Below are 24,293 nucleotides of genomic sequence, written 5' to 3'. Positions count from 1 at the left end.
GTCCCTCCCTGCACCCTCCTGAACTCTGTCAGATCAGGAGGGTGCAGGGAAAATGTATTTTCCCCTCGTCATCCTGACAGCATACACATGGAGGATGTCCACTGGACCCCTGTTGGGACAGGAAGCGGAAAAACATACAAAAGGCACCTCCCGCCACCAGCTCACCAGTGTCTTCCTGTCCCTACAGGACAGTCCAAGCGGAAGCCTCCAGGTGTATGCTGGAGGCAAGAAGAAAGAAGAAATTCCTATGCAGCCTGTCCGCCCGTGGGGGGACGACTCTCTGGTCGGGCTGGCAGAGCTTGCGCGGGTGAGACCCTACGTGGGGACCCTCACCCGCAGGATCCAAAACCAGCACCACGTTCCCTGCGGGGAACCCTTCCCTAGCGCGCTGCCCAGTGGGGTTGTCGCACTGGGAAGAAACAGCCCGTACCTGCAGGGCTTGGAAGCCTCCTCCGGATCAGGCACCCGCTCTGGACGTCGGCCCGGGACCCTGACTTCCAGCGATCCTCTGTCGGCGTGAGCAGGTATGCCAGCGAGGGGGGGGGGGGGGTAGAGCGCGCGGCGCGGGCCGGCGGCTGCGCTCGATCCGACGTCCCCGGACATCTATGCGCCCTCCTCAGAGCCCGACGCAGAGTGTATCCCCCGGGTCCGGCGCGGCGGCATGACGTCAGCACGGCCGCGTCACGGGGGGGCGGGGCCTCGAGGAAAAAGGCGCCAAATTTGAAAATCAAAAAAAAAAAAAAAAAAGAGAAGAAAAGGAGAAAGCAGGATTCCCCACATGTCTTCGGTCTGCACCTAAGTAAAGATGTCGGCCAGAGAGGACACGGAGAGCAACCCGCTGGTGAGTAAACCTCCGGGGGCTCACACCAGGGGTAACGAAGGGTCAGGTGCTGGAAAACCCCCCCTTTTTGTTTCTGCTGTCTCCGTCTCTTAGGACAGAGAAGCACAAAAGAGCAGAGAGGCCAAGAAGCGCGTGCGCAAGTGCCCAGTCTGCCTGCGGCGACTGGACGAGGGACACACCAAACCCTTATGCGCAGCCTGCACAGAGAAGGTGGTCCGGGAGGAAGGCCCCTCGGGCATATCAGACATCCGAGCTATGATCCGCGAGGAGATCGAGGCCTCTCTCTCGTCTCTTTCCGTTCCGCCCCCCACGAAAAGGGTAAAGCGGTCACGGATAGAAGAATCAGACTCGGAGGAAGGGTTCTTAGAGGATTCCCCCTCAGAATCCATACCGCCCATGGAAGAAACGAGGAAGTACTTCTTCGCATCGGCGGATCTGGGGCAGCTACTAACAGCGGTCCGTCACACCATGCAGGTGGAGGAACAGGCACCACAGCAGCCATCCCTCCAGGATACCCTGTTCCGGGGACTCATACCTCAGCCCAAACCATCATTCCCGGTCAACGATATCCTAAAACAGCTCATCTTGACCGAGTGGAAACAGGCAGAACGCAAGTTTTTCCTGTCTAAGGAGTTTAGAGAGCGTATGGTCTTCACCCCGGAAGACATTGAATTCTTGGACACCGTCCCGAAGGTGGACTTGGCGGTCGCCAGGGTCTCGAAGAAGGCTGCCCTCCCCTTTGAGGACATCTCCCAGTTGCGGGACCCACTGGATTCACGAGTGGATGCGGCAATGAAGAAGGCCTGGGAGTCGGCGGCCCTCACCATGAAGACCAACATTACGGCCACGTCGGTAGCGAGATCCATGACGGTCTGGCTAGACCAACTCCAGGCCCTGGTCTCGCAAAGGGGTTCGAGGGAAGATATCGCCAACTGCCTTCCCCTCCTCCAACAGGCCACCGGCTTCCTGGCGGACGCCTCGATGGAGTCAGTAAGGTTTGGGGCCCGGTCGGCGGCACTTTCGAACACTGCCAGGAGGGCCGTCTGGGTAAAAGCCTGGACAGGGGACAATGCCTCCAAGAACAGGCTTTGCTCTTTGCCCTTCCAGGGACATCGCATCTTCGGACCCTCCCTGGATACACTCCTGGAGAAGGCCTCAGACAAAAGTCAGGGGCTACCAGCAGACAGACCCGTCAAGCGGCCTTCCTCCTCCTACCCTCCTCCCTTTGTCCCCCCGAGAACATACAGGGGGAAGGGGAAAACCGGACGCTGGTCTTACCCCAAAGGCGGAAAGGGTGAGAATCCGCCCATCGGGATCCGGCAGGTGGGGGGCAGACTTAGGGGGTTCGCCAATAGATGGAGCGAAATAACCTCCAATCCCTGGGCCCTTCGCCTGGTCTCAGAGGGCTATACAATTGAGCTTTCCGCCCCCCCTCCCCGGAGGTTCGTGGTTACCCCCTGCCAGTCACCCGCGTCGGCCCGGGCCCTCCAGTCGGGGGTACGGGACCTGCTATCCCTGGGGGCCATTATCCCAGTTCCCGTAGAGGAACGGTTCAAAGGCTGCTACTCCCCCTTGTTTCTTATTAAGAAGCCTAACGGGGCCTACAGAGTTATAATCAACCTGAAATACCTGAATAAATCTATAACATACCGAAGATTTAAAATGGAATCAGTAAGATCAGCGATCCCCCTAATCACACCAGATAGCGTCATGGCCACGGTGGACTTAAAAGACGCCTATTATCATATTCCTATACACTCAGACTCCCAACAGTTTCTTCGATTCGCCCTGATGATGGAAGGGTCAGTCTCACATTACCAATTCACATGCCTGCCGTTCGGGATTTCCTCCGCACCTCGGGTATTCTCCAAACTAGTATTGGAGATGGTAGCAGCACTAAGAACGGACAAAGTACTAATTGTCCCATACCTCGACGATTTCCTGCTTATAGCAGGATCACCCTCGGAACTCCAGCACCGGGTCAACCTCACCCTCCGCCTGTTCGAGTCGCTAGGTTGGATCATTAACTTCGACAAATCCAATCTTCAGCCCGAACAAAGCAAAAAGTTCCTAGGGGTTATCCTGGACTCACACCACCAGTGCTCTTCCCTCCCGCTAGAAAAGCAAAAAACAATCCAAGACGAAAGCCGGGCACTTTCGTTAGCCTCCCAGGTTTCCCTTAGGAGAGGCATGAGGGTCCTCGGTCTCATGACAGCCTGTATTGGAGTAGTCCCGTGGGCCCAGTTACATGGTAGAACTCTCCAGGACTTTATCCTGAGCAACTGGGACAAATCTCCAGCTTCCCTGGATCAGGAAGTCACCCTCACTCACAAAGTAAGGTCCTCCTTGGGGTGGTGGACGTCTATCTCCAACCTCGCCAGGCCCACAAGTTGGGACCCGGCATCCCCAGTATCCATCTTCACGGACGCGAGCGCAACTGGCTGGGGGGCCCACTTAGGCTGTCGCTATGTCCAGGGGGTCTGGAACCAGAAAGAGGCCACTCAATCCTCCAATTACAAGGAGCTTTGCGCGGTCTGGAGGGCCATCCGAGACCTCGAGACAGAGATCGGGGGTAGACCCATTAAAATATTCTCGGATAACATAACAACTGTGTCCCTCATTCGCCACCAGGGATCCACGCGGAACCCCCGACTACAAGACCTGGCGGCGAAAGTGCTCGGGTGGATAGAGCAGCGGATGCCTTCCGTTTCAGCGTTCCACGTAAGGGGCCCAGAGAACACCATGGCAGACTACCTCAGCCGCAGGAGGATAGACCCTGGGGAGTGGGCACTACATCCAGAGGCATTCCAACTGATTACAGAAAGATGGGGGACTCCAAAGGTGGATTTGTTTGCCTCTCGGGAGAACAACAAGTGTCCCCGGTTCTTTTCCAGGGGGGCAGACGGGGGCTCCCTGGGAATAGACGCACTATCCCAAGCATGGGAATGGGACCTGACATACGCCTTCCCACCTATTCCCCTGATCCCTCGGGTTCTAAAGAAGATCCAAGGGTCCCCGGGCTCCGTTATCCTGGTAGCCCCATTCTGGCCCAAGAGACCTTGGTTCCCGCTCCTGGCCGCTCTATCAACACAGGAGCCCCTACATCTGCCGTGGAGAGACGACCTCCTACAACAGGGTCCCCTGATTTGCCCAAAAACCCGACAGTTCAGACTAGCGGCCTGGAAGCTGTGCGGGTAAAATATCTGAACCAGGGCCTATCAGGGAGGGTGACCACCACCTTATGTGAGAGTCTCAAAGAGTCCACCAGGAACATATACACCAGGGTGTGGGACACCTTCTCTAGGTGGTTGGGGCACAGTATTCACGACCTCCAACAACCAGACATTAATAAGATTCTAGAGTTCCTTCAGGATGGACTGGACATGGGCCTAAAACCTGGTACCCTTAAGGTCCAGGTGGCCGCCCTAGGAGCCTTCTTTGACTTCCCGTTAGCCGACCATAGGCTAGTCAAAAAATACCTTAAAGGAGCAGTTAGACTTCACCCCTTTATAAGAAGAACCATGCCCCCATGGGACCTGAATCTTGTTTTACAGGCCCTTTGCGCACATCCCTTCGAGCCCCTGGAAGAACTCTCAGTTAAGACCCTCTCATATAAAGTTGCCTTCCTAGTGGCCATTACATCCGCCAGGCGGATCGGGGAAATCCAAGCTCTCTCTATAAAAACCCCATATATGACCATCTTCCCGGACAAGATAGAGTTTAGACCCGACCCCTTCTTTCAACCGAAAGTCCTTACGGACTTTCACAGAGAGCAAAAAATAGTACTTCCCTCCTTCTGCCAGGAACCCCGGAACACTACGGAACAGAGGTTCCATAACCTAGACGTGAGACGAGCAGTTCTGAAGTACTTAGAGGTCTCACATACCTTTAGGAAATCTAATAACCTCTTCATTCAATTTCAGGGTCCACGCAGAGGAGGGGCCGCTACTAAGGACTCCCTAGCGCGGTGGGTCAGGAGGGCCGTAGAAGAGGCATACAGATCCCAAGGGATCCCACTCCCGGGCGAAGTTAGAGCCCATTCTACTAGGGCGGTCGCCTGTTCCTGGGCGGAGAGAGCCCAGGCGACAACCGACCAGATTTGCAGAGCCGCCACATGGTCAAGCACCCATACTTTTGTAAAACACTACCGTCTGGACGTGGGGGCCAGCCGGGACACTGCCTTTGGGCGGAAAGTTCTGCAAGCAGTGGTCCCTCCCTAAAGCCCTTGATTGTTGGTATTCCTCCATGTGTATGCTGTCAGGATGACGAGGGGAAGACAGGAATTAGGTTTACCTGTTAATTCCTTTTCTGGAGTCATCCTGACAGCATAGGGGCTTTTCCCTCCCCTTCAGTTATCCTTCTCTACGTGAAGTAACGTATTGTACTATAAGTTTCGTTATTAAAAATGAGTGATTAAGCAAAGCCGGGTCACTGTAGTTATTTGGTACACACTGGTGAGCTGGTGGCGGGAGGTGCCTTTTGTATGTTTTTCCGCTTCCTGTCCCAACAGGGGTCCAGTGGACATCCTCCATGTGTATGCTGTCAGGATGACTCCAGAAAAGGAATTAACAGGTAAACCTAATTCCTGTCTTTTCTCACCCATTCTCCCAGCTCCAATTTATTTGGAGCTGGGGAGAATGGGTGAGAAAAAATAAATGGATTGGAAAGGGTTAAGTCAAGAAAGTGAAAAAAGTGCCATTAGTGTTAATATGAATTCCTTACTTTTGCAGTGTAAGTCTTTATATGCTGCGTTTGTAATTTCTGATTACTTTCTATAGTATAGAATCATTATCTCCATGACAAAGTTGAATGAGTAATAAGCAAAAAGGTAGATTTAAAGGGGTTGTCCCGCGGCAGCAAGTGGGTCTATACACTTCTGTATGGCCATAATAATGCACTTTGTAATATACATTGTGCATTAATTATGAGCCATACAGAAGTTATAAAAAGTTTTTTACTTACCTGCTCCGTTGCTGGCGTCCTCGTCTCCATGGTGCCGACTAATTTTCGCCCTCCGATGGCCAAATTAGCCGCGCTTGCGCAGTCCGGGTCTTCTGCAATCTTCTATGGAGCCGCTCGTGCAGAATGCAGGCTCCGTGTAGCTCCGCCCCGTCACGTGCCGATTCCAGCCAATCAGGAGGCTGGAATCGGCAATGGACCGCACAGAAGAGCTGCGGTCCACGAAGACAGAGGATCCCGGCGGTCATCTTCAGCGGTAAGTATTGAAGTCACCGGAGCGCGGGGATTAAGGTAAGCGCTCCGGTAAGCTTCCTTTACCTCCCTGCATCGAGGTTGTCTCGCGCCGAACAGGGGGGGGGGGGGGTTGAAAAAAAAAAAAAACCGTTTCGGCGCGGGACAACCCCTTTAAGGCAATTGCCTTCCGCTGCTCTAAAGAAATTTACATCTAAAAATGCAAATATAATAAATATAGTGTGAATAAAGAAGCTAATGGAAAAATAAAAAACCTTTAAGAAAGTGCTGGGCTCCATCCAGACATTCGGGGGACAGTTCATTGTCTCCAAAGGATCCCAAGAGCTCACTAACAATAATATCCGCTTTCTCAGGAGGATTCCATTCTCTCATATCACTGGACACCACGGTCACCTGACTACCCCATTCTTCAAAGCGCCACCCTTCCAACCTGCATGAGGAAAAGAAAACATTTTTTTTGAGGCTCCCGATTTAAAATGGTTCTTAGAGCACTCCTGTTTCAGATGACTATTTAGAACAAGCCACTGTGTTTACACAAGGAGTAGCAGCATTTCTAGTTATTATATCAGGCACTTTCACCAGTTTTCCTCTCTGCAAGCTCTATCTTTAGGTATCAGAATACACAGAAGAGAGGATATCACCCTCCCCTCCCCCCCACCCCTCATCATCTGTGCAGCACACCGTCAGAAGCAACACCAGCATGGGTGATACTATACCGCAGTAATGAGCACTTGGGTGAGACAGGAAACTAACCAAAACCAGTAGCAGCATCTGTCAGTCTGCAGCCACTTCCCACCATAGACGTCTATGGGCAGCAGCTGTAATCTGATCCCTCAGAGAACTGATAATCCATCTCCCCTTTCCAGACGGATTTTGCAGTAAATTCAGAGGAAGTGATCAGTTAGGGCTCCTCCACATTGGAGAGAGCGATATCGGGCCATGATTCACAGCTCGGTATCGCTCTCGCAAACCTTCTAAAAACCCCTGGATGTGAGGCATTTTCACGTGAAAACAGCCTCGCATCACTGCGGGGGTTACCTTCATCCCATTGCCTCCAATGGGGCGGCAGCAGCACCGGCCCCAATTAAAGCAATGGGAGAAGATTGCGATCCCCTACTGCAGCTGTAACAGCAGCGGCAGGAAATACATTCATCCTCGCGGGGAGTCCCCTGGACACCCTACTGCTGCTGTCAGTGTTCAGTGATGAGGGGACTCCCCGTGGGGATGAAGGAAGCCCTTGCCGCTACTGTCATAGCAGTGGCAGAAGAGTGCGATCTCTCTACGTTTTTAATAGGGATGCCGCCGACCCGTTGAGGGCAAAGTGATGCCCCTGGATGTGACAGCCTCACATCTCTGCGGGGCTGAAGGAATCCACAGCTGCAGCAGTCACAGCTGCAGCAGTCACAGCTGCAGCAGTCACAGCTGCAGCAGTCACAGCTGCAGCAGTCACAGCTGCAGCAGTCACAGCTGCAGCAGTCACAGCTGCAGCAGTCACAGCTGCAGCAGTCACAGCTGCAGCAGTCACAGCTGCAGCAGAGGATCGTGATCTTCTCCCATTGGGACCGGCACTGCTGCTGCCGGCCCCATCGAAAACAATGGGAGATATCACAGAAAAATAGGACATGCTGCGATTTTTTTCCCCCCCCTCGCAGCATCACAGGAGTGAAAACATCTCAAATGAGAATAAAGCCAATGAAATTAATTGGTTTCATAATCGTGCGCATGTCTAAAACAGTTCAGCGAACCCTACTGTGTATCGGGGCTTCGAAGCAGGAGGATGGTCACTGTACTTAGGTCAACAAAGGTTGGAATAAAAGGCTTCATTTTCACAGCAGTATCGCGATTGGACCACCGCCGATAGGCAAAAAGTTGCCTTCTCTGACGAGTTACGTTTTTTGCTTTATCTAAACATTGGCGTTTGGCGCTTTAGGCGTGAAACAGAACACACAAACTGCAACCACTGCTGGAAGAGCACAAGCTGGTAGCGGCAGCATTAAGGTCTTAGGAATTTTTCCATAGCATTCTCTGGGCCCACTTATCCACGTGTAAGGCACTCTGAACCGATTTGGTTATGTACACCCATACATGCCGTTTGTCTTCTCTGGGGCAGATGGGATCTTTCAGCAAAACAATTCGACATGTCCTAGGACAGTGGTTAGAAGAGCACGACGTAGACTTCCAAGTACTTCCCTGGCCCTCTAATTACCCAAGTTTGAACCCTAATGAGTATCTGTGGGACCACCTCAATCGTCATGTTCGCTCTATGGATCTTCCCCCATGCACCCTCTCAGCAACTGTGGGGGTTGCACTGCAGTCAATATGGCTCCAGATACCAGAGAACCTACCAGCACCGTATTTCCCAGCCCGTTTAGCTGCTGTCCTTGCGGTACATGGCGGTTTTTCTTCATATTAGCTGGTGGTCATAATGTGACTGGGCTCTATAGTTTACTACTGTATACAAAGTCTGACAGTGCCTGTACATGTACCCTCTAATTTGTCAAGTGCTGCAGAACGTAGTGACTATATAAAGATTACATCATTTCCTACATTCAAATTGTATTACTTTGAAGAAAAAAAAAAAAAAAGTTGTTGAAGTTCAGTGCCTACTCAAAGTTTCAGTTTCCGACACTCACGTAATTACAGCATTGGGATTTTTCTCCACTGCATATACTTTAATCAGACGCTCCGCTTGCTTGGCAGCTCTAATGGATGCATTCACTAGAGGACCCCGACCCGCTCCAAGAACCATCAAAATCCTAGAAGTGCCAAAAAAAAGATTAAAAAAATATTAACTGTCTAAGGTATGACAGTTACGTTAAAAGGGAGACTGGAACTATTCATCTATCATGGGACATTAACAGCAAATTAATTAAAAAGAGAACATTATGGACTTCTCAAAGCTCTTAAAACCACATGGGTTACCCCAATAAGGTAGGAGCGAGCACAAACATTACACCTACTGTGTGTTCGTTTCCTTTTCTTCCTCTGGAACTCTGTCCAGCAAACATTTATACACTGCCTACAATGGAAGCACAGTGATTTAGTGCTACATGATCAATATATGCAATGTCAACAGATCTGCAAGGTTAATAAACCATAAGGTTATTGATCTAGTAACATTAGCCTGATCCCTGTAGAGAAAGCCATTATGACCGTTCCATCAATAAACGTCAGCTAGGATTACAATATTTGAGTCACCCATGTTTCCATTAGCCCACAATGCAAATGTGAAAGCCTACAGAATACTTCTAGACACAATAACTTTACCTGTTGGTACTGCGAGTATTTTACTGGATCCTTTTCAAAGACTTCATAGGTTTGAGATTCTAAGTTATCCATCAGAGGCTGAAGAGGAAATGAGGCGAACCATTAAAGCAAAATGTTATATATTACTGGAGATATACAATAACTTTCTCATACAACCAACTAGTAAACATCCTCGCAAGAAGAAGCATTTGCAACCACCAAAGGTCTATTATAATTGCAGTTCAATGGTTTCATAGCCACCGTACCTACCTGGAGTGGAGACTGTAAATAATCCTCATACCCTTTCGCAAACATCTCATAAGCATTGGGAGGAGGGCGATTCTGACTTAAATACTCTAGATATTGCAAGTATGAACAGAAATCTTTCTCGGAGTGATGATGTGACCCAGAGATCACAAACTGCACCTCCAGCTAGAGAAGAAGAAGTTGAAGAAGTTGAAAAAAAATAAGCAAATATAACAATTTACTTTGCTTTCCAGAAACATAAGTGTCACCTTAAACAGCCGGAAGATGAGTCGCTGGTGTATTTTGGATAGTACAGGGAATCCTTTTTTGTTAGTGAGGAATATGCTGGTTGGAAGTATAGCTGCCTTGATGGGTTCGCCCAGCCACCGGTCTATCACATTGCTACCTGGCAGATCAGCGCCCACTTCAATAGCTGGCAGGAAGTCATTTGAAGAAAAAACAAGAAAAAGTTATAAACACAACATTAATAGGATCAGAACGATGCAAGACACTCGTTCCTATGTTTCCTAGCTCCTGCCTGGGAGCTAGCAGAACTGTCTCGCTCACGGAACGGCCAGCAGGGGGGCAGGGCAGTGCAGGAGACTTCTCTCCTCTCCCTACCCCACCGCGCTCCATTGAGATACACAGCGGATGTTCAGTACTCAGATGCCTCTGCCCTGTGCCGGTCACTGCACTGGCTGCCCGTTAAATACAGAATTCAATTTAAACTTATTACCTTAATCCACAAAGCCCTCCACAGCACAGCGCCCCCCTATATTGCCTCCCTCATCTCCATCCATCACCCAGCCCGGGCTCTCCGCTCTGCTAACGAAACCAGACTGCACACCCCTCTAATTCGAACTTCTCACTCCCGCCTCCAAGACTTCTCCAGAGCAGCACCAGTCCTCTGGAATGCACTACCAAAGAACATCCGGGCAATCCAGGACTCGAAAAACTTCAGGCGTGCTCTAAAAACGCACCTCTTCAGGGAGGCATACCGAATTCCCTAAACAAACTCCTATATACACTGCCTGATAACATGTTCCCTGACCTACTGACCGCAATCCCTGCTAGCCATCATAAACCGCTCCTGTAGTCATATTGATTCTGCCGTCGCATAGCTAAATGTCTGACTGTTGTCTGTATATAGCATCCCTCACTCTCCATCACGCGATACTATGCACACCTCCAGCCATTTTACCTTCTGTATCACCCCATTACTTGTAGTATGTAAGCTCGTTGGAGCAGGACCCTCACCCCTATTGTTTCCACCAACTGATTACGATTGTAACCGTGGTTCTGTAATTTTTTGTACTTTTGTCTTTCTGTATTCCCCCTGTCTATGTAAGCGCTGCGGAATATGTTAGCGCTATACAAATAAAGATTATTATTACTGAAGTCTGCTGTTTAAACTGAGCGATGAGCTCATCGTGGATCTTTTATGCAGCATAAACAATGGGCGATCAGCTGATCGCTGATCGTTCAGTTTAAACAGCGGCCGTTCAGTAGTGAACGGCCGCTGTGTTATCTCAGTGGAGAGGGGCAGGGGAGTGAGAGGAGAGGAATCTCCTGCACTGCCCTGCCCCCCTGCTAGCTGCTCCGCGAGTGAGCCAGCACCAGTAGCTCCCATGTGACAGCACAGGAGCGAGTGTCGGGCATCGTTTTCCCGAATTCGTCCCGTGTAAATGGACCTTAAAGAGAACCTGTAGATTAATCCTCTCACCTAAAGCAATTTTCTTGTTGTAATCACAGAGTGTCCTGAAGTTATGCCACCTAAAAGGTAATTAGATCAATCAGCACCATTCATCTGGGATAGCCAACCCATTCTCATCCCCCTCTTCTCACCAAATCCATGTCCTTTCTTCTTCGACCTTATCGTCACCATCACAATTTTGCAGCGGCTCATTTTCAATAAGGTCTTCTCGCAGATCATTGGAAGCCATTAGTGGTACTCTCATCCAGAACTAATAGGAATAGAATGGAAAAATCAATTCAGCTCTAGTTTTCATACACCATCGCCAAGTCAATGAAAAGCGTAACCGTACCATCGTGGAATGGTGGCCAGTGTGAATGTGATTTAAGAGGAGCCGAGCCAAGTTGCTGTTTTCCTTTTGTGTAAGCGGAATCAGAAACGCCGGAAGGCCGAGATAAGCCGAGAAATTTAACTCCTGTAGCAGAGCCTGCAATATTAATATCATAAGTGACAATCACTGGAAGATTAACAAATGGTGGAGTAAATCAAGTTGTACGACGGACAATCAATGGTGGCCTCAAACATTCGGTGTACGGTAAGACATCCATGGATCCATGTAATGTAGACCAACTTTGACCGATTCATAAAAAGAAACAGACATCGTGTGACTGTAGCCCAAGGCTGCAAACTTGCCAAGATTAATACTCTCCTTCACACCAGCAGTGAAGCATTAATGGGCCACCCCAGCAAAAATATTTTTTTTCCTCCCTTGCCTCCTCACCAGATTGCCTGTTACACTCTAATGTACAGTATGTAGATATGCAGTCAGTTCCTGTCTGATACTTAGACCACCATCTGGATGCAGAGATGTGCTCTGCTAACACTCATGATGCATCAATACTACATCTCAAGACCAGCTACAGCCAGTGCCATCTCTGCATGCTGGGAGGACATTAACTTATGTATTCTATATTGACATAAATAAGCTACAGACCAAGTTTATACAGTCAGGAGGATGAGCTGTGATCTTCATTATAACTATATGACAGGAGTGTCTATTCAACAGTAGTAACTGCTAGGAGTTTGTGCCTCCCCCTCCCCAATGAAAACCCTATATGGTGGAGTCCATGTAATATCACACTGGAGTTATACTGACTGAAAAACTGACTTCTTGAGAGAACATAAAGCCAAGTAAACCTCAGGTGGTCAGAATAAGATCACATAACCAACCTGAGGAGGGTTCTAAGAAGTCTCAGAAAGAAAGGAATAACTAAGGTAATATTAGCCAATATATATACTGAAGCCGATTACATAAGTGAAAAACAAAATCAAATTAGCCCTTTAATAATTGTCAAACTCCTTGAGGCAAACAAATAAATCCAAGTTACTATGACTCCAACATGAGAGAGGGGGTCTGGCAAACTCAGAAATGTAAGTTCATTTATGAGTATTAACCCTTTCCAATCCAATTTGTATCCTGGTTTTCCTAGGGGGCTTACTCTTTTTCTGCCATTATACAATGGCACTATATGCTAGCTAAAGCCAGTACTGCATGAGGTGACACGTTGGATAGGCTCCAACAGCAGAGAGGCTGGCAATATACAGTAAGAGAACCCCGACGGACGTCTTCCAACATCGGAGCTGTACAGCCTTAAATCATAATATCTTTAGATGTTAGACAGTGGATTGGAAAGGGTTAATAGTAGAGATGAGCGAACGTACTCGGTAAGGGCGATTTCGCAATCGAGCACCGCGATTTTTGAGTACTTCACTACTCGGGTGGAAAGTACTCAGGTGCACTGTGGGGGGGGGGGGGGGGTTGCAGCGGGGAGCCCTCTCTCTCTCCCTCTCCAACCCCCCGCTCACTCGCAGCGCACCGGAGTACTTTTCACCCGAGTAGTGAAGTACTCGAAAATCACGGTGCTCGATTGCGAAATCGCCCTTACCGAGTACGTTCGCTCATCTCTAGTTAATAGCTATCCAAGTTTTTATTTAGTCATTCTAGTCTCTTGTAATCAGCTTTAATGACGGATTAATAAAGAGAATGCATTACCTAGATTTTTCAGTGATTAAAAGCCACGTGAGAAAATATTCTTTCACACCCCCCCCCCCCCCACCCTATCTAGATTTTATTGTATCTTTTGGAAAATGGTATTGGGAAAAGCCATCTTGAGGTGTTTTAGAGCAGTCACATGTATATAGCAGATGATGCAAAAATCCACACTCCCAATACGTGATGGTCACAACTTGCCGCCTCCTCTCTGTGCACAATGGCCTCTGCAAAGGAGCATGCCCACAACACTTGCTCATAACTCAGTTAACTTCTCAGTCTTCAGATTCCTATGGTCCATGTAACTGCTCTAAAATACCTAAAGAGATTATATACATAGTATATTCCGGCATATAAGGCGACGGGGTGTATAAGGCAACCCCCCCAACTGTTGCCTTATACGCCGGGAATACAGTGTTTAAAAAAAAAACGCTTTAGAAAGCTAATGCTGTGATTGGCTGACGCTGCGTGAATTAGCCAATCACAGACATTCAATGTTGAATGGCTGTGATTGGCTGACGCCGCGTGAGTTAGCCAATCACAGCCATTCAATTAGGTAATTGAATGGCTGTGATTGGCTAACTCACGCGGCGTCAGCCAATCACAGCATTAGCTTTCTGGAGGCGGGGATTTTTGTATACCCGGCGTATAAGGCGACCCCCGACTGCAGAGCAGATTCTTCGGGGTTAAAAGGTCGTCTTATACGATCGATATAGATAGAATGTAAATGATATCTATTATATATATAAAACACACACAAAATACATACACAGCAATCAACAAGAATGAATTAGTTACAACGGAAATAGTTTCCTGCATGATATAAAACCGTGTGTCTGGACTATATTTCACATCCATCTACACTGAGTGAAAGTAGACGTGTGCCATGGGGTTAATAGCTGCTGTCATAATTACCATTTGCCCTTACCGCTTCTGAAGTTTTGCGGATCGGTGGGATTTCTGAATCGGCTTTTATCCATTCTGAGAGCTTCCCTACAATAAGGGTATTCCAGTCTGTAAAAGAATAGATTTCCCTATGAACCAACGACATTGCTGAAATTGTGAGGCTTTCAATTTACTAGTGTGTACACTAGAACTACACCAAATCCAGACGGGCGCGCATTAAAAAGTGAATGCACACATTTTAACGCCATTTTTCAGTCCAAGAATCTATGGCGATTCATTTCTTAATATTTCTTTCTAGTGGCCGGAGCCCTTTCTATAGTGTACAAGCTTAAAGGGGTTGTCCCGAGGCAGCAAGTGGGTCTGTACACTTCTGCATGGCCATAATAATGCACTTTGTAATGTACATTGTGCATTAATTATGAGCCATGCAGAAGTTATAAAAAGTTTTATACTTACCTGTTCCGTTGCTGGCGTCCTCGTCTCCATGGTGCCGACTAATTTTCGCCCTCCGATGGCCAAATTAGCCGCGCTTGCGCAGTCCGGGTCTTCTGCAGTCTTCTATGGGGCTCCGTGTAGCTCCGTGTAGCTCCGCCCCGTCACGTGCCGATTCCAGCCAATCAGGAGGCTGGAATCGGCAGTGGACCGCACAGAAGAGCTGCGGTCCACGGAGGAAGAGGCCATCTTCAGCGGTGAGTAGAGAAGTCACCGGAGCGCGGGGATTCAGGTAAGCGCTCCGGTGAGCTTTCTTTACCTCCCTGCATCGGGGTTGTCTCGCGCCGAACGGGGGGGGGGTTGAAAAAAAAAAAAACCCGTTTCGGCGCGGGACAACCCCTTTAACAGGAGTGTTTGTGACTCACCGTAAACCCTTTTCGCAGATGTTCACTAAGGGACTCAGTGAAGACTTCGGTATGGCTCCTGCCACTAGTAGGCAGACACTAGGCAAAAAAAGAGTTGACTCCTACCAGTTATACCCCTCCTGCAGCTAAATCAGTTTGTAGGCAAGCAGTAGGAGAGAAGAGCCCGAGGGCTCATTGAACATGTCAACCAAATGAAGTAAAAAGGGGAAGCCCATAATAGCAACACAGCTGGGTCTCCCGAAACAAATAGGTGGGTGCCGTGCCCACCAATGAACATCTGAGTAAAGGATTTTACGGTGGGTAACAAAAATAAAATCCTGTTTTCACGACTGTCATTGAGGCACACAGACGACCTCAAGAAGTTCAACAGCAGTCCCTATAGGGTAGGCCAGAAGTACCTCTAATGTGATCAGGGTACTGCTGCCTGCAGAATCCTGCGCCCAAGAGCAGCGGAAGATGATGCTAAAGGTATGCACCCTGTAAAATCTTGTGAACGTATAAAGCGAAGACCAGATCGCAGCCTTACAAACCTGAAGAGCAGAAGCATTATGGGATACTGCCCAGGATGCGCCCACCGCTTTAGCAGAGTAAGCAGTTACCCAAAGTGGCAGGGTTCTGCCCTTGGCTTGTCGGTAGGCCTCCATGATCACTGACCTGATCCAGCAGGTGATTGTTGACTTAAGAGGTGGCCAGACCTCAGCAAGAGCCTTTTGCAATGAGAAACCAAGGATCAGAATGGCTGAAGCATTCTGTGCAAGAGAGATAGTTTAACAGTGCCCAGACACCATTGAGCTTATGAAGGAGATGTTCCGTAGGGCATGGTGGCTCCGGACAGAAGGAGGGCAGAACAATTTCCTCATTGAGGTGGATAGAAGAAACCACACCATGGGGAGGAAGAATGGGACTGGGCAAAGCACAGGATTGTTCTAATGCAGCACCAGAAAGGGGATCGACACGACAACCTGGCGAGTTCAGAGACATGGCAGATGGAAGAGATGGCTAGCAGAAAGGTGACCTTCCAAGACAGCAGATGGAGAGATCTCACACATGTGCTTGAAGGGAGACACCTGCAATGCGTCTAGGACTAAGTGTAGGACCCATCATGCTGATGGGATGTGGTAAGTAGGGGCAGAATGTGCCACTCCATGAAGAAAAGGTACACAAGCAACTTTGGAAGCCAGGGAACACTGGAAGAGGACTGACAGTGCTGAAGCTGGATCTTTTAAAGAAACCAAGGCTCAATTCCATATCCATACCTTCTTTGAGTAAGGAAAGAATACGAGGAACGGAAAAGTGCATGGGTCCAATTGCTCACCCCATCTTAAGAAGAATCTGCCCACCCTATGATAGATGTAAGAGAATGAGGGTTTCCTGACCTATAGCATAGTCCAAACAATGGGTCCGTGAGCCCCTGCAATCTAAAGACTGAACATTCAACAGCCACGCTGTCAAACATAGCATATGCAAACGTGAGTGAAGTGCTAGGCCTGGCCGCAGCAGATCCTGTCTGGGCGGAAGACGCCAGGGTGTGTGGACCAAAAGAGATATGAGGTGGGCGTACCAGTGTTGATGTAGCCAGTTCAGCACTATTAAAAGTAGATCGATGTCCTACATTCGGCCTTCTTGAGGAGCCATGGAATTAGAGGAATCTGTGGGAAGATGTACAAAAAGGAGTACCAATTCTATGGTATCACTAAGACATCCACAGCTATGGCGTGAGAATCAAGAGACCGTGACACAAACATAGAGAGCCGACTTGAGTCTGGACGCCCCATTTGGTGCATAGGTCTGTGAAGACTTACTCGTTCCCTGCTGAGAAAGTCAGCCATCCAAATTTTCCACACCAAGGATGTGAATGGCTGAGATGGCTGGAAGGTGCACTTCTGTCCAGCACAGGTTTTCAGCAGCCTCCATCACCACCGCACTTCTTGTGTCACCCTGATGGTTTATGTACACAACAGCTGTTGTGTTGAACACAGAGCAGGTGAGCAGCCAGAATTTAAGACCATTAAGTCAGGGAGAGGTGAATGACTCCGAACTCGAGGACACTGATATGGAGAGAGTGTTTTGAGCTGGTCCACTGTCGTTACACTGTAAGGCTGACGATGAACCCACCCAGCCTCGGAGGCCAGCGTTCATGGTCATCACCTTCCACTCTTGTGGGAGGAAAGATCTCGTTTGAGAGAGGCTGGATGACATCAGCTACCAAAGAAGGGATCGACAGACCAGAAGAAGGGATAGTCTAACAAGCACGAGCAGCACCAACTGTTTAGTTGTCTGCCATCCAAAGACAGGTGGCACCATCGTTACACCCCTGTATCAGTTAGAACCATTTTCAGGCACTCGGTTGAAGGACATTCGGTCTCCTGGCATGTTTTGACACCCACCCACGATGTGCAGTAATGTCATGAACAACAAAACTGGACTGCTATGAAGTAGAACTGGGTTGTCTTGAGTGACAAATCCAGCTTCAGTTTTGGCACTGACAATAGCCATGTTCCTGTCTGGAGATCTCGGGTTGAGCACTTCAGTCCTGCCTTTGACATGAAGCGGCACACTGCCCCCACTGCTGGTGTGGTGCGATCGTCTGGGGACGCCAACTTCAACAGCCTACAAGTTTGCATGATCTAGAGAGTCTCAGTTACAGCGAATGTGGACCTATATACCACAGGATACCTATCCTGTATTCCTCCATACCCACCAGCATCGCAACTTGTTTCCAAACTAGATGCAGCTCAACAGGGTACTAGAGACTTTTTAAGCGTGGTCAGTTTTGTGCAAGAAATAATTTTTTTGCTCAGATATCGTAATAATCACTTATATCAACATTACAATCACACAAGAAACGTTTTATTGAATTCTGACAACACATAGTATTTTTTTTACAATGAGTGTATATAATATATCCTTGCTATTAGAAGTGGAAAGAAAGAAGAAAAAAAAAAGACAAAAATTCAGAAGGAAAGTAGAGGAGCAAGAGACACCGATCACAAACTAAAATGTTTTTACACAAATGCACAGAGCATGGGAAACAAACAAGGAGAATTGTAGCTCCTAACACAAAGAGAGATATGATGTCATAGGCATTTACCTATCCAGACATTTGTTGGGAATCTCTCAGGTAAAAGTAATGGATCCAACAAATTCTTATCTGCTCTTGCTGACAACTTTATCTTCCAGGTTAAAGAAAAAACAAGGGGATCTGCTATCTTGGACCTAATTCTTACCAACAGGGAGGAAATGGTTGAGGAAGTACGGGTGGCTGGGACCTTAGGAGGCAGTGATGATGCTATCCTTAAATTTTGGATAAAAAGGGGAGGAAAACCTGAGAAGACCCAGACCTCAAGGTTGGATTTCAGAAAGGCAGATTTTAATGAACTCAGAAAGAGGATAGGAAGAATCCAATGGCTGGATGTTCTTAAAGGGGTTGTCTCGTGAAATCAAGTGGGGTTATACACTTCTGTATGGCCATATTAACCCCTTGAGTGGCACGCCCGGAAAATTTCCGGGGACGAGCTCCACTGCTCATAGCAACATAGCCCGGAAGATTTCCGGGCTATGTATCACTATGGGAGCTGCAGAGCACAATGCCACAAGCTGTGACAGTGTGCTCTGCCTGCACAGACCCACACAGAGCAGTGCAAGGGCTTTGAAAAACCAGCAGAAGATATTGCTGACATGTCGGCAATGTCCTGCTTTGTTTACAAGTTGCCATAGAGACCATCGGCTTGTCAGAAGCAAGCCGATGGTCTCTGTGGCAGGGAGAGCTGGTTGTTAGCTGTCAGAGGACAGCTAGGTTCTAGCTCTTACAGCAGAGATCAGAGAAAACCTCCGATCTCTGCTGTGTTAACCCTTTACATGCTGCAATCTATGTGACTGCAGCATGTAAAGGGTTGTCACTGCAGCATGTAAAGGGCTGTCACCATCGGACCCCCGGAATGTGATCAGGGGTCCTGATGGGTCTCTGTGGAAGTCCCCTAAAGGGACAAAAAATAAAAAAAAAAATTAAAAAAAAAAAAAGGAAAAAAATTAAAAAAATTAAAAAAACACTTGTCTCCATTTACTTTGTAAAAAATCAAAAATACAATCACACATGTGGTATCCGTGTGCGTCGTAATGACCCAGAGAAGGAAGTTAATACATTATTTAACCCCTTAATGACATGGCCCCTTTTTTTCTTTTTTCCCCCATTTCTTTTTTTCCTCCCCCCTGTTTAAAAAATCACAACTTGTCCCGCAAAAAACAAGCCCTCATATGGCCATGTCAATGAAAATATGAAAAAGTTATGGCTCTTGAGACGCAACTGCAAAACTAGTTGAAATTCAATGATTAGACCATTTAAAAAAACCTGCCCTGGTGGGCACGACAGGGTGGTAGGAAACCTGCCACTCAAGGGGTTAATGCACTTTGTAATATACATCGTGCATTAATTATGAGCCATACAGAAGTTATTCACTTACCTGCTCCGTTGCTAGCGTCCCCGTCGCCATGGTTCCATCTAAATTCGCTGTCTTCTGGCGTTTTTAGACGCACTTGCGCAGTCCGGTCTTCTCCCTGGTGAATGGGGCCGCTTATGCCGGAGAGCTGGGCCTCGTAGCTCCGCCCCGTCACGTGTACCGATTCCAGCCAATCAGGAGGCTGGAATCGGCAATGGACCGCACAGAGCCCACGGTGCACCATGGGAGAAGACCCGCGGTGCATCGTGGGTGAAGATCCCGGCAGCCATCTTGGTAAAGGAAGAAAGAAGTTGCCGCAGCGCGGGGATTCGGGTAAGTAATAAACTTTTTTTTTTAACCCATCCCTTGGGTTTGTCTCGCGCCGAACGGGGGGCCTATTGAATAAAAAAAAAACCCGTTTCGGCGTGAGACAACCCCTTTAAGGACAGAAATGTCCAAGAAGGTTGGGAAATATTACATTTAAAGAGACCAGGATGGATGAACATAGAACTTACACACGTTAAAAACGAAGAAAAATATGTTTAGCAAATGGAAAGGGGGGGGGGGGGGGGGGGAGAATATCTAAAGAATATAATATGGTCTGAAAAAACTGTAAAAGTGTCAGAAAAGCTAAAGCTAATAAGTAATTGAGGCTTGCAGCAAAGGCCAAAAGCAATAAAAAAGGATTTAGGAGGTATCTCAAAAGAAAAGTCAAAAATGCTATTGGAGGCTTACAGGATGAAAATGGTGAATTGGCTAAGAATGCCGAACTTTTAAACTCCTATTTTGTATCCGTTTTCTCTCAGAAAGTAGATGGAACAAACGGATCTTCCCTGTGCTATTGAGGGAATAAACGAATGCAGCCTATCTATAAACAGAGAAGGTGAGGGAACACTTAGCTAACTTAAATGAATTCAAGTCCCAAAGTCCAGATGAATTACATCCTAGGATACTAAAGGAAGTATCGGAGGTAATTGGTGAACCACTCGCTATAATCTTTAAAAATTCCTGGAGAACACGAGAAGTACCAGAAGATTAGAAAAGGGCAAATGTTGTCCCTATCTTCCAAAAAAAAAAGGGGGGGGGGGGGGGAAGAAGGTGAATTCAGGAAACTACAGGCCTGTGAGCCTGACTTCTATACCAGGAAAGATCTTTGAACAAATTATTAAACAGCGTATATGCAAGTACTTGGATGAAAATGGAGTAATTAATCAGAGCCAGCATGGGTTTGTACCAAACAAGTCATGCCAGACAAATCTAATTTCCTTCTATGACAGAATCCCCAACTGGGTTGATCAGGGAAATACAGTAGATATAGTATATCTCGACTTTAGTAAAGCATTTGACAAAGTATCTCATACCATACTTATTGAAAAAAAATGACCAAATATGGGATTGACAAGGCAACTGTTGGGTGGATTCACAACTGGCTGAGTGATCGTACTCAAAGAGTGGTCATAAATGGCTGCACATCCTAGTGGAAGAGTGTATCAAGCGGGATACCACATGGCTCTGTCTTAGGCCCAGTGTTGTTCAACATTTTTATAAATGATCTGGAGGAGGGAATTGATGGGAAACTGATCGCATTTTCCAATGACACAAAGCTAGGGGAGATAGCTAACACTAGGGAAGAGAGGGGAGTATAAAAAAAAAGATCTAGAAAAGCTTGAACAGTGGGCGGTGACTAACAGAATGGTATTTAACAAGGAGAAATGCAAAAGTCCTACAACAGAGGAAGAGTAAATAAGAAGGGGAAAAAAAGAAAGAAGAAAAAAAAAAAAGCACATACAGAATGGGAGCAGCACATGTGAAAAAGACTTGGGTATACTAATAGATCATAAACTGAACATGAGTAAACAATGTGATTCAACAGCCAAAAAGGCAAACACAATTCTGGGATGTATTAGAAGCATAGAGTCTAGATCACGTGAGGTCATTATCCCCCCTTTACTCTTCCTTAGTCAGACCTCATCTGGAATACTGTGTCCAGTTCTCGGCACCCCACTTTAAAAAAGACATAGACAAACTGGAGCAAGTTCAGAGAAGAGTTACCAAGATGGTGAGCAGTCTGCAAATCGTGTCCTATGGGGAATGGTTAAAGGATCTGGGGATGTTTAGCTTGCAAAAAAGAAGCCCCGAGGAGACTTAATAGCTGTCTACAAATATCTGAGGGGCTGTCACAGTGCAGAGGGATCAGCCCTATTCTCATCTGTACAAGGAAAGACTAGAAGCAATGGGATGAAACTGAAAGGGAGGAGAGACAGATTAGATATTAGGAAAAATATTAGGGAAAAAAAACAAAAGAAACTTTCTGACAGTGAGGGTGATCAATGAGTGGAACAGGTTGCCATGGGAGGTGGTGAGTTCTCCTTCAATGGAAGTGTTCAAACAAAGGCTGGACAAATATCTGTCTGGGATGATTTAGTAAATCCTGCACTGAGAGGGGGGGGGGGGGGGGGGGGGTTGGACCCGATGACCCTGGAGGTCCCTTCCAACTCTACCATTCTATGATATATAGATCTTCAAACAAATAAACTGAAGGACATATTGAGGGTTAATCAATAACGTACCTCGTCCAGAAAGGAGTAGATCTGATCGGGTCTGTGGTCCACAACGGGACTTAGCGGGCTCCTGATGGAACTCTCTCTTAAAGCGTGGGTGGAATATTGGCATACACAGGAAGTCAAAACTAAGAAAAGACATAGAAAGCAAACCATAAGAAATCCCAAAGATCAATACGCCAGTAAGAGACAACACATTAAATAACATACTCAACGGAAAGCTGATGGAACTGAGAGGACAGAGGGTCAGTCATTTCATTCTGGCCATCGGATCCCTGCCAACCAAAACTTCTGAAGTGGAAATCCCCCCCCCCCCCCCCCCGCTTCAAAAATCTGACTAATGTCTTTGCCCTCAGCTCAGTGCCAACTTGTCCCTTCGTGCCAGTCTTGGGCATTCCAAGAGAGACTAGTTGTTAGTGATGGTCTGGCTGACCCCCTGTATTGGTTGGGCAGTGTATGGGTGGTCTCACATCCGTGTTGGAACCTGTGGTCAGAAGCTCTGTCACAGATCGGCACAAAATACCGGAAGAAAAAGCGACATGTGCGACGTTTTTTCTTGCGGCTAAGCGGAAAGCGAGTGGACATTATAATCAATTGCGTCCCGTCAGCGCTATTCGATTCTGTCCTAAGATGGAGCCGTCGGCCATTGGGATGCCCCTTTGCTGCTCCCCGAATGGAACAGGAAAGTGGAACTCCTAAAGCAGGTGTGAAATCAGCCTATCACTGCTTTATATAACGCGTACTTAAAGGGGTTGTTTTTGCGAGTTCAAGACCCCCCACCCCATCACCGGCTCCTCCACACCTTAAAATAAATCAGCGGTCACTCGCCTCTTTCAGTTTCCCCGTGACATCACTTTACAGGCTGCAGTCAGTCTGAGCCTGTCTACCAAAAACTGCAGCAGCCAATGACAGCGCTGAGCAATCATGGTTGAGCACTGTCATTGGCTGCTACAGCAGGTTTATGTGATGTCACAGCAGGTTTATGTGATGTCACAGCAGGTTTATGTGATGTCACAGCAGCCTGTAAACAAAGACAGAGGAGCCAGCAGCGGCAGACAAGCAGGGAGCAGAGAGGTGAGTAACCACCGATTCCTTATTTTAACACATGGGCACCTGGGGACAGAGGTTTCCTTAACTAAGACAACAATCCCTTTAACTCCTTGGGGAACTTTTCAGAATAAGCTGCTGTGTATATAGCTGAGGAGCAATACTATGTGTGGCCATTAGATCATCTTTCCCCTCTGCAGGCTGTAGCTATGATTTTCAGTTGAGGGTTCCAGCAGTCGGACTCCCCCCAATCATATTATACCCAGCATCACTGCAAATACTGACAATACAGGAAGCAGATCCTGCTATCCATACTGCAGTGGCCCAGGGAGGTAATGCAGGCACAGCTCTGAGTCAGCTGACCAGTGGGGGTCCCAAGCTGCAGACCCCCAATCATAGCCTAGCACAGCACCAGGCTGGTAGTGCAGGCGCAGCTCTGGGAGTCAGCTGACCAGTGGGGGTCCCGAGCTGCAGACCCCCACCATTCATTTACTGATTAACTATGCTTACAATAGGTCATCAAAAGAAAAAAATGCACAAAGTCCCCCAAACCCCCTAAACTTGGACCCAGCAGGCAGGTGTGATGTACTCCAGCGAGACATACAGCCCCGTGTCCCCAGTCTGCAGGACACCCGGCCCACGGCGCTGTGAGCAGGAGCCCCACTAGTCCCGTCCATGTGCAGCACCGCTGGACATACATGCCGCACCACCGACACGTGACCGCAGCCGGCACACAGCACTCTAGTCCCCGAGTCTCACCCCTGCTTGGCCACAGCCCCCAGGGCCTCCGCCACCTCAGACACACAGTTGAGATCCCGGCCGCTAGACACCCGGCCTCCCCCGCTGCCCGCTGACGCCATCTTGAACACAGAATCACTCCACGCGCGCTGGGCAAGTCCCGCCCTCCCTTGTGACAAGAATCACGTCATCCAATAGAAAAGGAGAATGGGCGGAGAGTAAGGAGCCAATCCCAGCAGCGCTACCTCTATCTGTTCATGAGCGTCATGCGGTCACGGCATTACAGAAGAACGAGCAGCCTATCAGAGAAGAGATAGACGAACAAGGGGCGTTCCATTCAAGAAGCCGGCTTAATCATAGCATGGAAACACGCCCTTAGACAACCATAGCAACAGTCAAGCTAACCAATCACAGCGCGAAAACACTGCCTTTTTTTGGTGGGATTGAAACCCTGTTGTATG

At 48.1% G+C, this 24,293-nt stretch overlaps 1 protein-coding gene across 1 annotated transcript in view; it reads right to left on the bottom strand.

Annotated features, from left to right (window-relative positions):
* The window catches only part of PRMT5 (protein arginine methyltransferase 5), a 29,261-nt gene extending 5,272 nt beyond the window's left edge, over positions 1 to 23,989 (bottom strand). The window contains exons 1-12 of the mRNA XM_066603960.1: positions 23,854 to 23,989; positions 22,057 to 22,175; positions 14,216 to 14,301; positions 11,590 to 11,724; positions 11,390 to 11,508; positions 11,268 to 11,317; positions 9,814 to 9,977; positions 9,569 to 9,730; positions 9,320 to 9,397; positions 9,013 to 9,071; positions 8,686 to 8,808; positions 6,307 to 6,482 (exon numbers count right to left, since the gene is read on the bottom strand). Coding sequence (XP_066460057.1) covers positions 6,307 to 6,482; positions 8,686 to 8,808; positions 9,013 to 9,071; positions 9,320 to 9,397; positions 9,569 to 9,730; positions 9,814 to 9,977; positions 11,268 to 11,317; positions 11,390 to 11,508; positions 11,590 to 11,724; positions 14,216 to 14,301; positions 22,057 to 22,175; positions 23,854 to 23,954 — 1,372 coding nt within the window. The 5' untranslated portion in view covers positions 23,955 to 23,989. The remainder of the gene's footprint in view (positions 1 to 6,306; positions 6,483 to 8,685; positions 8,809 to 9,012; positions 9,072 to 9,319; positions 9,398 to 9,568; positions 9,731 to 9,813; positions 9,978 to 11,267; positions 11,318 to 11,389; positions 11,509 to 11,589; positions 11,725 to 14,215; positions 14,302 to 22,056; positions 22,176 to 23,853) is intronic.
* Positions 23,990 to 24,293: the final 304 nt, after the last annotated feature.

This window comes from Eleutherodactylus coqui, chromosome 5 (genome assembly GCF_035609145.1).
Source record: "Eleutherodactylus coqui strain aEleCoq1 chromosome 5, aEleCoq1.hap1, whole genome shotgun sequence".
NCBI classification, from domain to species: Eukaryota; Metazoa; Chordata; class Amphibia; order Anura; family Eleutherodactylidae; genus Eleutherodactylus; species Eleutherodactylus coqui.
This window is presented reverse-complemented; position numbering and strand designations above follow the sequence as displayed.